The following is a 15,031-nucleotide window of genomic DNA, read 5'->3' as shown; positions in this document are numbered from 1 at the left end:
CTTTGCAAGTCTAGTTCCTGGTGAAATGATCTTACTGCTAGTATATCAATGCAAACCCCAATGGAATTCTGAGAGTTGTGTATGTTGCTCCTGCAGAACTCAGTTTCTCAGGGCTTTTATTGAGCCTGACATTTCGGGCTTTTAGACTTGACCCTCTTTTACATACATATTTTTGTGTGGGTTAACACAAAACATCTGAGCCGATCTTACTGCTAATATTGTTTCAAAAAACTTTTGTTTTTACAGCTTCTCGATTTAAATCGCCAAGAAACCTCAAAACTTCTGACCCAACCATGTCAAGTTTCCGAGTGACTTGGGAGCCTGCCCCTGGGCAAGTGAAGGGTTACAAAGTCACCTTCCACCCTACAGGTGACGACAGAAGACTTGGGGAGTTGGTCCTCGGACCATATGACAACACAGTTGTCTTGGAGGAGCTTAGGTAGGAATGAACTGTATTTGTGCTAAAGACTGAATCATTCATGTACCTTAGTAGGTTTTATACAAAGAACTACCTCACTCATTTGCAGAAACCAGCCAAGAATTAAGCGTGACACACAGCTTGTATTGTTTAGATAATTAAGAATGCCTGGATTTTGATATGTCCGTATCACATAGTGTCATTGAAATTACAGTCATGTGAGAATGTGTGGCCAAGTGACTCATTCCGAGACATCCCCTTCCCCAACCCCCAGGGTGGATGTCCCTGCAGTGAAGCATACTGGAGCTCAAAGGCCAGAGTCTGTGCCTGTTGCCAACTGGCAGAACAGCTTTGGGTTGATCAGAGGTCTAGTTTTAGACAGCGACTTGGAAAACTAGGCAGTGTGAATTTGAACAGCGCTCCACATTCATCCAGTGATACCCGTGGGTTACTGTACATTCCTCTTGGAAAGTTTGTTTGCTCAAGAGTTCATTCAATAATGCTGGAACCCATATAATGTTGGTTGTCGTTATCACTTGAGTAGGTAGGATGAGCTTTGGGAGGTTACTGTTTGACATTGCCCAGTGCCCATTGTCTCAGGTCATTGTGCAGACACAGACATTTCCATCATCCCAGTGCATGCATCTCAGAAGCAGCCCAAGCAAGGCGGCTCATTCTTCCCAGCACTGAGAGGCATGGGGGAAAGGCTGCTTCCCACAAGTCCTCAGACAATGCTGTAAATCCCCAGAGCTCCCCGGAATGTTGGGCGGCTAGCAAGCTGGAATGTGATAGTAACTGTCTTTCTTTCACAATTCTGAACATTTTATGTTCCTATGGCTGAAAAGTTGTTAGTGAAGATTAGTATCCTCAACAAGATGAAAACTGCTCCTTGGTCCAAAACCATCCTCATATTACTATTTCAGGGCAGGCACCACCTATAGAGTCAATGTTTTTGGCATGTTTGATGGAGGAGAAAGTTTACCACTTGTTGGGCAAGAAATGACAACCCTGTCTGACACAACTGTGACACCATTTCTATCTTCTGGTAAGAAACTGAGTTACATTTCCATGGGAAAATGAAGCTATTGTGCAAGTGAAGTGTGAGGCTCTTAAACAGTGACAGCTATAGCTTTCAGTACAGTTTAAACAATTGACAAACTCTTTTATGTTTGTAGAAATTGCTTCAAATGTCCAGTTGAGCCATTGTTTGGCATTTCATTTTCAATTTTGCATTGATTAAATACTTGATTATTTAAAAATGAGTTTTTATTGGCTATTTTACTTAAAAATGAGTTTTTATTAAGTGCAATTTTCTAGTTTTTATTTTTAGTGATACAATTTCCCCTTTGCAAAATCATTATATATTTTATACTTTGATAGCTTACTTGGATTGAGAAAGTAGGCTTTATACAATAAAGAACTGGGGATGCATGCCTTAGAAGCAGAATTGTGACCCAGCCTTTTGGATGGCTTGTTCCTTGCCATAATTACAGCTTTGATGTAGGCAAGCCCGCATTTAGTAGAATTAAAAGTGAGAGTAGGAGGAAGAGTTTGCTTCTAAACTGTTTAAAAAAAAAATCACTTATTACAACTAGTAGGTCTTAGCATAACCAGAGAAGGCCATAGAGATGTGGGTCCTAGAACAGTTCATGGCTGCCTTCCATTGTGAGAAACGCCAACACAGATGGCACCTAAGTAATTGGTAGTGTGATGAGCATTACTTAATTTTTATTTATTTAAAAAGTGATGTAAATATGGTCTGACAACATTGCGATAAATGGGAAAGCTCATAGCTAGGATGTAAGCTTCGATAAAAAAAGAGCATTTACACTTATAGGTGGATTTAAAAAAGGTGTCAAATTTTGATATTTTGCATTGTCTTATTGTTTCTCTTATGATGATATTAACTGGCTTATATTTTTATTTTGTAGCTTGTCACTGACGATATTGGGATTATTTTCTCTTCCCAAAGAACCTTAGCTTTGTATCTGTTTGTGTTCCTTGTCTCAACAGCTTGTGATTTGTGTGTTTCTCTGCATCTTTTTCCAAATTGTCTTCTTTCTTTCTCAATTCTTTAAATGTGCAAACTTTGCTGTCTGAATTTACCTAAGTTTTATCTACAGTAGGTAAAAAAGTCGATCAGTTAATAATGAAATAATATAACAGTGTTTCAAGGTTTTAAAATGTGTCTTTACTTCACAAAGGTCTGATTTTACAAATTGTGTGTTCAATCCTTCATCACATTTAATGGTTACCTGGTAGCTTAATTTTTATACAGAATACCTTTGGCTCATTGGAATCACTTATAGTTTAGACATTTAACCAGTCCACATCTTATACTTATTTGCTGATGTCTTAAACAGTGAAAGAGAATGCAGCATCTTATTCAAATTATTAATATTTGTTAGATAGTTATGCGTTCTCATTTATTATTTTTGGTATTTATTGGGTGAGCCTTTCAAACCAATCATCATTGTTTACCTAAAATCTCTGGTTCTATGGTTGTGATCAGAAAATATAGTCATAGATCTGCAACTGAAATATTTGGAGAAATTGATTCACATGAATGTTATTTAAGGTTAATAAATTATAGTTGTGTCTTTAAATTATTAGACCTAGCTGCAGTGTTGAATAGACAACATGGGTGGCACAGGGGACAACCTACCAACTGCGTGCTTCTCACTGTCCTGTCTTACCGTTGCCACGTCAGGGATGGAGTGTCTCACCAGAGCTGAGGCGGACATTGTGTTGCTGGTGGATGGGTCATGGAGCATCGGCCGCGCAAATTTTCGAACTGTGCGAAGCTTCATTTCTCGCATTGTGGAAGTCTTTGATATTGGTCCCAAGAGAGTACAGATTGGTAGGTGTTGTCAATACTGAAGACCTTTGACAATTCACCCACTATGTTTTATATCTCATAACATCCACACTGTTATTTTAGCTCTTGCTCAGTACAGCGGAGACCCCAGAACAGAGTGGCAGTTAAATGCTCACAGAGACAAGAAGAGTTTGTTACAGGCTGTGGCGAACTTACCATACAAAGGAGGAAACACCCTCACAGGTGAGTTGGGATGCCTTGATGAGCTTTTGGCACATACTATTTTGGTCAGGCAGGTGACTGAGAGATGATGTGACTGGCTGTCTTTTAAAAATCCCACTAGGCATGGCTTTGAATTTCATTCGCCAACAGAGCTTCAAGACTCAAGCTGGCATGAGGCCCCGTGCTCGCAAAATTGGAGTTCTCATTACTGATGGAAAATCACAAGATGACGTGGAGGCTCCATCCAAAAAGCTCAAGGATGAAGGCGTGGAGCTGTTTGCTATTGGTAAGCACTGGAGAAGGTAGTAATGCCCTGAGGTGATGGTGCACTGGGGACATTTTCTGTATTTAAAAAATATTATTGGATTATCATGCTTACTCACACTAATGGATGGTTGAATTCTTGACCCTTCCAAAAAAAGTCTAGTGAGAAAGGAACTGAAATAAATTAACAAATGGGGGAGGGGCAAATACTACTTCCAGCTCTAGTTCTTTTGGAATGAACAAGACTTACTGGTGTCTCAGAAGAATCAGAGCTTAGAGAAATCAGAAGCCAAAAAAAAGGTATTCATGCTTTGTCTTGATGGCATTAAAATTATACAGTGGGATATTTCTTTTCCTATAAAAGTTCTGGAATTAAGGAAAGGTACTACATATACCTAGAGAAAACACAGCTCTGTCATGTTTTGGTGAGTTCCTTACAATAAAGGAATTTTTATATTTAAAATACTACTGGAGAGAGAGAGAGAGAGAGAGAGAGAGAGAGAGAGAGAGAGAGAGAGAGAGAGAGAGAGATGGCTCAGCAGTTAAGAATGGTACTGCTCTTGCAGAATAAATAAGTTCCATTCCTAGCACCTACATCAGGTGGCTCACAAGCACCAGGGTATCCCAAGGCCTCTGTGAACACCTGCACTCATGTGCATATAGGCACAGTGACGGAGCACTTGCTTCATTCCATTGTTTTTTTTTCCCTGAAAGATGCTTTCAATTTGCACTTAACTCTTTTTTTCAAGGTATTAAGAATGCTGATGAAGTCGAGTTAAAGATGATCGCCACGGACCCAGATGACACTCATGCATACAATGTGGCAGATTTTGAGTCATTGTCCAAGATTGTGGATGACCTCACCATCAACTTGTGTAACAGTGTCAAGGGCCCTGGTAAGCCTGGTCAGATGCTAGCATGCCTGGGTGGGGACCTCCTCATGATGCTCAGTGGCATTAGAGGCTTCTTTCTGCCTCTTGGATATGGGAGCATCCCCTGAGTTGTGGTGACTAAATATAGCACTGTACTTTATCATATCTGCATCTAGCGCATCATGGCAAACAGTTGAAGGCTTTGTGAAGATTAGTTGTCAAATTTGGTTCTTGTTCCATGTGAAAATTTTGTTCTTTTTATCAAAGGATGTTATAGTAAAACTGCCCTCCATTAATTGATTTTTGGTTCTGGGAAAGTTAGAAAGAATTTCACCTCATAAGACGAGGAGAAATAGTTCCAGACGTGTGCAGAATTGTCATTACTGGTCCTGCGTGTCTTCTTTGGGGAACTTCCCAGTTAAGGGTCACTGCTTTAGTTCCTTTAAAAATGATTTCTTTGGAGGGAGGCAGGGGTGGCATCCAGTTTGGAAATGGCATTTAGCTTACTTAAGGGTTTAATTTAGTTTATATAGCATAGTTGATGCAAACAAAAGTGGGAAGAGGCAAGAAAATGGCAAGAGGGCTGACAGACTCTCTAGCACAAACCTGGTGGGGGTGGAGCAGCTTTGCTTTAGTGCTGTATTCCTGGGATGGCTACGACTTCCAAGTTCATGACTTTTCTCAGCTTCCTAATGCACAGGACTGGGAAAGCCATCTTATGTCTGCTTTCCTCTCTTCAGCTGCAGATTGTCAGATCTGATGCTCTGCACTGATAACTCTTGAATGTATAAAAAGAAGTTACAGTCTTCAAGCTTCGACCATATGAAATCATGAGAAGACATAGACCTAGAGAAGTTACCTAGCTAGGGTCAGATGGTTAGAGGTGCTGTGGTGGGGCGTTGAATGTTGTAACCATGGAAAGGGATTATGGTTTAGAAACAATGTCCGAGCTGTGTTTGTAGTGACAGTGGAGGCCACAGAATGGTTAATATCTGTGCAAACCATTGGCCAAGATATCAGAAGCACCAATTCCGAAGGGCTTTGCAGAATTAATGATAAATCCGTGATTCTTAGAGTATAAGGACATTTCTCTTAAACACGTGGATTGTGTAGAAGCAATCAGTCTGTCATTAGCTTACAATGGTTTCAGAGACGCAGGCTGAACTCTAACGGTGTGTCACAAATGCTTCTAGAGGTCCGTGTCCTTGGTTACATCCACTTGCATGTTTCATGTTCCTTCTTGTACATCTGTCTTCAGACTTTTTCAGAAATTCTTTTTTTTTTAATTTTGAACAACAGACTGACCTTTTTCCTGGTGAAACAGACCAGCTGGGCAGCTAGAATTTGTAGGCTTCTGGCTTTGGGTGAACTGAGAGAATTGTCTTTTTTTTTTTTATTCAGTTGGAGTGAACTTTGAGTGGGGATGAAAACATCTTTTATCTGTCTTTTTCTTTATTCTTTTTAATCAACTATGTAATAGTTGCAATCATTCAAGTTTCCCGGACCATAAAACAACTTGATAATTTTGCAAGCTTGACTTCAACCCAAGTGCTAAGAGCAGACATACTCATTCAATTTGGGCTTACAAAGAAACCCGAAGGAATTTTTGTGGAAGTGATTTGTCATGTTCATGGTCTCAGAAGAGCAACCCCTCTCTCCTTAAATCATTGTTTGCAACTTCTTGCTATTGGTCTTAATGCATTTATTACATTAATTTTCTATTTTCTAGTTACTGTGACACATTAGTTATTTCACCCATAACTTCCCACAGAAAGCACAGACACAGGCTCTTTAAAAATGTCTATAGCCATATTTAAAAATATTAACATTTGACTGTTTTCATTCTTCTCTTACACATAAGAAGGAAGAAACTCAACAGATACGACCCACTAGTGTTTATAGAATGTAAACACAGTAATGGGGTAGGGAATTTGGTCTAATCTCAGACCATGGCAAAATGGATTTGTCTGAATTTAGGTACCTTCTACTAATTATGTAGAAGGGGTTGAGAGAGAACAGGGTATCAGAGATGGCTCAGAGGTTCTGGGTCTAGGTGATATTTTAATAGTGGCTTCATAAAGAACAGGAAATCATGTTTAAATATGGACAAACACTAGTTTGACTTTTCTGAGACTAAACTGAGACTTTGGCCATTTGTTCAGAGCTGCCAATCAGCAATGGACCTCTGTAGAGATTCATCCTCCACCTCCCATGGTGGAGGCTGGGAAAGATCCTGTATAGACCAGCACTGTTTCAAGCTAACTTCCTCCTTCACAACTTTGCTACAGAAATGAAGGTGTATATCTTTTATCTTCACACACAGGTGACTTGGAAGCACCATCTAACTTAGTTATTTCAGAGAGAACTCACCGTTCTTTTAGAGTGAGCTGGACACCCCCTTCTGACAGTGTGGACAGATACAAGGTGGAATACTACCCTGTCTCTGGAGGGAAACGCCAGGAGGTGAGCAGGAGACCCAACCCTTAAGCACTTCTTCCCTATAGTGAGAGCAGGTGATCCTCATTAGAGCCCAGAGAAAACCATTGGGTGAAAGACAAGAGATGAAGAAAGAATGGTACTCCCTGTTCCTCTCATGGCAGACACTTTTGTTTGGACCTCATTAAAGGGAACTAGCTTTAAAAAATCTTCTTAATGGTCTGTAACGTCAGCACACGTTTTCAAACAAGTCAACTGATTAATAAGTTTGGACCAGATTCAGTGTTGACAAGGGAAACTTACTGAAGATGGCCAATTTTAGTACTTTTACAAATATGGATATCATAGCTGGGAAAATTGTCACCGGAGATCACTCTGTAATCTAGTAATTTTTCAAAATGAAGGGCAAAGCCCCATGGGATACCTTCTAAACTTCCTGCAGGTGGCTGTTTAGAGGTCTATCAGGATGAACAGAGTTGAGCATTATTTGTTTTATTTTTCCTTCCAGTTTTATGTCAGTCGACTAGAAACTAGCACGGTGCTGAAGGATCTGAAGCCCGAGACTGAGTATGTGGTGAACGTGTATTCTGTGGTTGAAGATGAGTACAGTGAGCCTCTGAAGGGCACAGAGAAAACCCGTAAGTCAGACGAGAGGCAGCAAGAGGCACAATAACTCTATTAATTTCATTTCCAAGACAAACAGGGGAGGGCACAGCCTGTGGCAAATCTTCTGGGTCCCAGTCATTGTTGTGGGAAACTTACATCTTAAGTATATTGTTTTTTAAAAGAAGAAGTAAATGAAACATTGTGTTGGTTACTCCTGTCTGAAGTTTTTTATAGGACCAAAGAATAAAAATAGCTTAGTGATGTTCCAGAAAAAGGGATTAAAGTTTCACCAAGTTTATCTATTTTGGCTTTCATATGGCCTCATTGGAATGCCGTTTGTAATCTAACTCTGAGCATTCTCCTCTATTTAGTAGTTGGAATGTGTATCCCGGAGAATTCAGTGCAATGAACACTGAAGGGTTTTTATGGGTAGAAGGAGCTATGGTAACTTATTAATTTCTCAAGCAACATATTCTCTATTTAGCATATATATCAATAAAATCGAAAACATTTGTTCATAGGGATTCAACTGTTGTCCTCTTTTATACTTTCATAGTGCCAGTCCCTGTAGTCAGTCTGAATATTTATGATGTTGGCCCCACGACTATGCATGTGCAATGGCAGCCTGTGGGAGGAGCTACTGGCTACATTGTATCGCACCAACCTACAAGATCTCCAGACTCAACAAAGCCCAAAGAGGTGAGAGATGCCTGTTTCTTCATCACCTGGCTTTTCTCGGACTTTATAGGTTTATAGTCATATTACACTGCAGTATTTATGAATCAACTTATAATGTTAGAACCCCCCAAAGAGTAGAAATGAGGTTTGTGATCTGCAACACATTAAAAAAATAGACACAAAGGAAAAAAAAAGACTCCAGTTCTTATATTTGAATGTAAAAACTTGTTCTAATCTAGTGGTCACAAAGTGTCTTCTACTGTATTGTTTATTGAGTGGAAGCATTTGACTCGGATGTCTCATTTCCCTCTGGGGTTTCCATGTGTAGATGCGTGTGGGGCCCACAGTGAATGATGTGCAGCTGACCAGCCTCCTTCCTAACACAGAGTATGAGGTCACCGTTCAGGCTGTCCTGCATGACCTCACTAGTGAACCTGCCAAAGCTCGGGAAGTCACACGTAAGATGTTGTTTTCTTCTGTTTCTCATTGCTGTAAACTGAACACTTGTTGGAACACTTCTGCATGGATGTTAGGGATATCTTGACAATTAGTGCATAATTATAATTGTTAACTTTTAGTCAGTGTATGAAAAAATGGGCATTATTTTGGAATTCCATACATTTATGAATATATGGAATAATTTGTCCTTGCACTTCCCTGTTTTCTCATTACTATTCTCCTTCTTTCTCTTTCTAAGTAGAACTGTTTTGAATATCATGTTATGACTGATCAATCAATCTACCTACCTACCTACCTACCTATCTATTATGTAACTTCTTTCTGTCTGTCTATCTATCTATCTATCTATCTATCTATCTATCTATCTATCTATCTACCTACCATCTATCTATATTTTATAGATATATTTATTTTTTCATGTTTAATGAATTATATATTCAGACATATCTTATAATCAGTGGAATTTTTGAATTGCTCTTGGCAACATGTTAATCAAGGTATAGACATGAAATAATGTATATTTTTTAAAAGATCGACTTATTTTATTTTATGTGTATAGGTATTTTCTTGAATGCATATATATATGTGCACCATGTTTATGTCTGGTGCCAAGGATCCCCTGGAAGTGGATAGTTTTGAGCTGTCATGTAGATGCTGGGATTTGAACTGGGGTCCTCCTGAGGAGTACTTAGTGCTTTTAACTGCTGACCCCTTTCTTCAGCCTAGTAGTGCTTGTTTTAATCCATGAAGTACACTATATAAGATAAATTAGAGAAGGACTATTGTGTGACTACGATTTGGAGAAGGATATTTAGGGTTAAGTCGGACATTGTTGAAGTGAAAACTGGCACTTATAAATGCTCAGTTCAAGTCTGTTAGTTCATCAGTCTTCTCAATCCTACAACCCGATGCACATGCATTATGTCTGACTCCTCACGCTCGGTGTTGAGGATATGCCACTGCATGATGCCAACCAGTGTGTTGGGGTGTTTTCTTGATCTACAATACTACAGTTCTGTGTATTATTCCATGTCTTGGGCAGTGAGATTTGTTTTTTTTCTGACAGTTTAAAAAGCTCCCTTCTTTAAGAAGTGTACTTTATTTTCTGCTTGGAGAAGTAGAAATTTCTGTGACAGATGTATGGCTTAAATTTAGTGCTCCTTGGCCTGTTTTCCTAAGGAAACTGAAGAAGGAACTTCAAGGGTGAAAAGGATGTTGAGGAAACATAAGCGTCATGTGGTAGAGAAAAGAAAGAGTCCATCAGTATAAATTTATTGACAACATGTAAAGATTTATCATTTTTATGTGTTAGAGCCTAACCAGAGCTTGTGGCTTTGTGGATTTGGGAAGTGATACATGAGAGGGGCGATTTGGTTCAGATTGGAAACACATGCTCGGAGGTGGCTGGGATAGAGGACCCAAGATTCACAGTGAGATGACAGACAAATGGAATAAGGGACCATCTGAGAATGGAAAGAAGAAGGAAACATGTAGATGCAAAGAAACAAAAGCAATGAAAAGAAAGAGGAAACATTTTAGAAACAGGGCTTCAAGAAGACAGACCTGTAAAGTTGAAATGAAGGGAAATGGTCCGGTGAGTAGCTAGAAGGAGGTACATCTATTATAGCAAGAAAAAAAAAAAATAGATCCAAGGATGATGTTGCACAATTTTAATCCCAGCACTCAGGAAGCAGACTCAGGCATATTTCTGTGGGGTTAAAGACTAGCCTGGTCTACATAATGAGTTTCAGGACTGCTGGGGCTATGTAGAAAGACCCTGTCTCAAACAAACAAACAGACAGACAAACAAACAAACAAGCAAGCAAGCAAGCAAATAACCCCTCCCCCAAAGAAAAATGTCTCTTGCCTATTATCTTCTCCCTTTTAAAAAGTTATTTATTTTATTTATTTGCACTGTAGTTATTGGCCTCCTTTGGTCCCCTTCCCACATTTCCTCATCCCAGTCCTCCCCTTTGCCTCTGAGACAGTACTTCTCCCAGGATCACCCTTTCCCTGGGGCCTCAAGTCTCTTGATTAAAACTAAGCTCATCTCCCACTACAGCCAGACCAGGAAGACCTTTGCTATATATGTGCCAGGGACCTAGGTCCAGCCCCTATATACTCCTGGTTGGTAGCTCAGTCTCTGGGAGCTCCCTGGAGTCTGGGTTAGTTGAATCTGCTGGTCTTCCTATGGGGTTACTCTCCCTTTCATCTTCTTCAACCCTTTTCCTAATTCAACCTTGGGGGTTCCTGACCTTGGTCCAGTGATTGAATGTAAGTATCTGCCTCTGTCCGCTGCTTGTAGGTGTAGGTTCTCTCAGAGGACAGTCATGCCAGGCTCCTGGTTGTAAGCACATCATAGAATCAGTAATAGTGTCAGGCTTCAGTGCCCACCCCCACCTTCAATGAAAAGAATCCCAAGATGGGTTTGTTATTGGACCACCTTTCCCTCAGTCTCTTCTCCATTTTTGTTCCTGCAATTCTTTTAGACATGAACAATTCTGGGTTAGAAATTTTGACTGTGTGTTAATGAACCTGTTCCTTCCAGTTGGAGGCCCTGTCTATCTGCTGGAGGTGGACTCTGAGTTCTCTTTCTCCAGTGTTGGACATTTTGGCCAAGGTCACCTCCAATGACTTCTGAGAGTTGTCTACCTCCCAGGTCTTTCTAGAGTGTACCCCTACCTTCCACTCCCCCACAAGGTTGCTCATTTCCATTTATTCTCCTGTCCCCCTGGGCTTTTCTCTTTCCCCCTACCCCATATCTGATCCTGTTCCCCCTTTCCCCTCCCGTTCACCTCCCCCACGGAGACCCCTTCCTCTTTCTGCTTCCTGTGACTATTTCCTTCCCTTTCTAAGTGGGATTGATGCCTCCTCACCTGGGTCTTTCTGTTTGTTACACTTCTTATTGTCTGTAGTTTACATCCTAGGTATTCTACACATTTTGGCTAATATCACTTATCAGTGAGTACATATTATGCATGTCCTTTTGGGACTGAGTTATTCACTCAGGATAATATTTTCTAGTTCCATCTATTTGACTGCAAAATTTATGATGTCCTACTTTTCAAATAGCTGAATAGTATTCCATTGTATAACTGAACCATATTTTCTGTATTTATTCTTTGGTTGAGGGACATATGGGATGTCTACATCTTCTGGCTATCACAATAAGGCTGCTATGAACATGGTGGAGCACATGTCCTCGTGGTATGGTGGAGTGTCTTTTGAGTATATGCCTAAGAGTGGTATAGCTGGGTCTTCAGGTAGAACTATTTCCAGTTTTTCTGAGGAAACTCCAGATTGATTTCCAGAGTGGTTGTACCACTTTTCAATCCCACCAGCACTGGAGGAGGGATTTGATGGGGATTGGCTTCTTTTTTTAATTATTTTTATTTATTTATTTAGATAAACTTAATAAAATCTGCAATAAGGACAGTCATTAAACACAAAGCCAACTCTCACCTCACCAACTAGATCCCTCTTGGTACCAAATCTTAGATTCCACACCCGCAGCTCACTACCCCAGGTACAGGAACTCACTGGATATATACTCACAAAATAACCCCTCCCAACACTAACAAACATTTACTTAGAATACACAGGCCCATAGTTCACACATCAATTTGTGTAGCAAAGGTTACTATCAAACCCCACTCACTGGACCAGCGTGGGGTGTTAGTGAAAACCTTGCCACTCGTTTAGCACACTACCTACACTTGTGAGTTCATCGGCCAGTGTGTGACCTCAACTCCAAGCTCTAACAATGTGCAAGGGGATTGGATTCTTTCTCCACATCTTTGCCAGCATGTGCTATCACTTGAGGTTTTTATCTTATCCATTCTGATTGGTATGAGGTGGAATCTCAGGGTAATTTTGATTTGCATTTTTCTAATGACTAAGATCTTTGAACATTTCTTTAAGTGCTTCTCAGACAAGAGATTCTTCTGTTGTGGATTCTCTGTTTAGTTCTGTACCCCATTTTTAATTGGGTTATTTAGTTTTTTGGAGGTTAACTTCTTGAACTTTTAATATATTTTAGATATTAGCCCCTTTTTGGATGTACAGTTAGTGAAAATTTTTTTCCAATCTGTAGGTTACCAATTTATCCTATTGAAGGTATCATTTGTGTACAGAAACTTTATAGTTTCATGAGGTCCCATTTATCAACATTTTTGATATTAGAGCCTGAGCCATTGGTGTTCTGTTCAGGAAGTTTCTTCCACTGCCGATGAGTTCCAGGCTCTTTCTCACTTTCTCTTCTCTTCAATTCAGTGGAACTGGTATTATGTTGAGGTCCTTGATCTACTTGGATTTGGGCAAGGTGATAAATATGGATCTATTTTCATTCTTCCAAATTCAGGTCACCAGTTAGACCAACACCACTGACCGAAGATGCTTTCTATTTTCTACTATATATTTTTAGGTATATGGGTTTATTTCTGAGTCTTTAATTCTATTTCACTGATCAACCTGTCTGTTTCTGTACCAATACCATGTGTGTGTGTTTTTTAAAAATCACTATTGTACTAATGCTGGAGGTCAGTGATAGTGATTTCCCCAGAAGTTCTGTTATTGCTGAGAACTGTTTTCGCTAACCTGGGTATTTTACTTTTCCATATGAATTTGAGAATTGTCTTAAATTCCTCCCATATATTTCCATGTCTGTGAAGAATTGTGCTGGAATTTTGATGGGGATTGCATTGAATCTGTAGATTGCCTTTGGTAAGATGGCCATGTTTACTATGGGAATTCTACCAATCCATAAGCATGGGAGATATTTCCATCTTCTAAGGTCTTTTGTGATTTCTTTTTTAAAGGATTTAAAGTTATTATTGTATAGAACTTTCACTTGCTTGGTAAGAGTTATACCTATTATTTCTGTGTATTGTGAAGGGTCTTGTTTCCCAAATTTCTTCTCAGCCTGTTTATCATTTGTATAAAAAAGGGCTATTGATTTATTTGAGTTAATTTTATATCTTGCCACTCTTCTGAAGTTGTTTATCGGCTGTAATAATTCTCTGGTGGAATTTTGGGGGCTGCTTATGTAATACTATTATATTATCTGCAAATAGTGATTTCTTTGACTTTTTACTTTTTAGTTAGTATCCCCTCACCTGATCTCCTTTTGTTGTCTAATTGCTTTAGCTAGAACTTTGAGTACTATGTTGAATACACAGGGAGAGTATGGACAACCTTGTCTGGTCCCTGATTTTGATTGCTTCAAGTTTCTGTCCATTTAAGTTGATATTGCCTGTTGCTTTACTGTATATTGCTTTTGTTGTCTTTAGGTATGTGCCTGAAATTCCTGATCTCTTCAGGACTTATAACATGAAGGGGTGTTGTATTTTGTGGAATAATTTTTGGGCATATAATGAGATGATCATGTGATTTTTAGCTTGAGTTTGTTCATATAGTGTATTATGTTGATAGGTTTTTATATATTGACCCATCCCTGCATTCCTAGGATGACACCTACTTGATTATGGTGAATGATGGTTTTGATCTATTCTTGGATTTGGTTTGCAAGAATTTTATTCAGTATTTTTGCACTGATATTCATAAGCAAGATTGGTCTCAAGTTCTCTTTCTTTGTGGGGTCTTTGTGTGGTTTAGGTATCAGAGTAATTGTGGCTTAATAGAATGAATTAACTAGCGTTTCTTCTGGCCTTCTGGTTTAAGATTGTGGAACAGTTTGAGGACTGTTGGTATTAGTTCATTGAAGGTCTGGTAGAATTCTACACTAAAGACATCTGGGCTTTTTTTTTTTTTGGTTGGGAGCATTTTGATGACTATTTCTATTTCCTTAGTGGTTATGGAACTATTTAGACAGTTTACCTAATCTTGATTTAACTTTGGTACATGGTATCTGTCTAGAAAATCATCCATTTTCCCCCTGGATTTTCCAGTGTTGTAGAGTACATGTTTTGTAGTAGGTTCTGATGAGTTTGTGAATTTCCTCAATTTCTTTTGTTATGTCTTCCTTTTCTTTTCTGATATTTGATAATTTTGATATTGTCTTTATGCTCTCTAGTCATTTTGGCTAAGCGTTTATCTATCTTGTTGATTTTCTTAAAGACCCTCAAAACAGCTCTTGGTTTTGTTGATTCTTTATATCATTCTCTCTCTCTCTCTCTCTCTCTCTCTCTCTCTCTCTCTCTCTCTCTCTCTCTCTCTCTCTCTCTCTCTAACAGGTTGATTTCAGCCCCTAGTTCGACTATTTTCTGCTGTCTATTCTCCTTTGCTTCTTTTTGATCTAGT

The 15,031-nt window shown here is 39.3% G+C and overlaps 1 protein-coding gene across 3 annotated transcripts in view; it reads left to right on the top strand.

The window, feature by feature from the left end:
- Positions 1-15,031, top strand: part of COL12A1 (collagen type XII alpha 1 chain) — a gene marked incomplete at its 5' end in the record, with an annotated part of 110,817 nt that overhangs the window by 34,351 nt on the left and 61,435 nt on the right. For 2 of the 3 annotated variants that reach the window (XM_080934626.1, XM_080934625.1), the window contains 10 exons: positions 247-439; positions 1,342-1,463; positions 3,129-3,278; positions 3,360-3,479; positions 3,580-3,744; positions 4,472-4,618; positions 6,918-7,057; positions 7,539-7,668; positions 8,193-8,335; positions 8,643-8,772. In XM_080934626.1, coding sequence (XP_080790752.1) covers positions 247-439; positions 1,342-1,463; positions 3,129-3,278; positions 3,360-3,479; positions 3,580-3,744; positions 4,472-4,618; positions 6,918-7,057; positions 7,539-7,668; positions 8,193-8,335; positions 8,643-8,772 — 1,440 coding nt within the window. The remainder of the gene's footprint in view (positions 1-246; positions 440-1,341; positions 1,464-3,128; positions 3,279-3,359; positions 3,480-3,579; positions 3,745-4,471; positions 4,619-6,917; positions 7,058-7,538; positions 7,669-8,192; positions 8,336-8,642; positions 8,773-15,031) is intronic. The other variant, XM_080934627.1, reaches the window with a different exon arrangement.

This window comes from Micromys minutus (assembly GCF_963924665.1).
Source record: "Micromys minutus genome assembly, chromosome: 21".
In the NCBI taxonomy this organism is placed as follows: Eukaryota; Metazoa; Chordata; class Mammalia; order Rodentia; family Muridae; genus Micromys; species Micromys minutus.
This window is presented reverse-complemented; position numbering and strand designations above follow the sequence as displayed.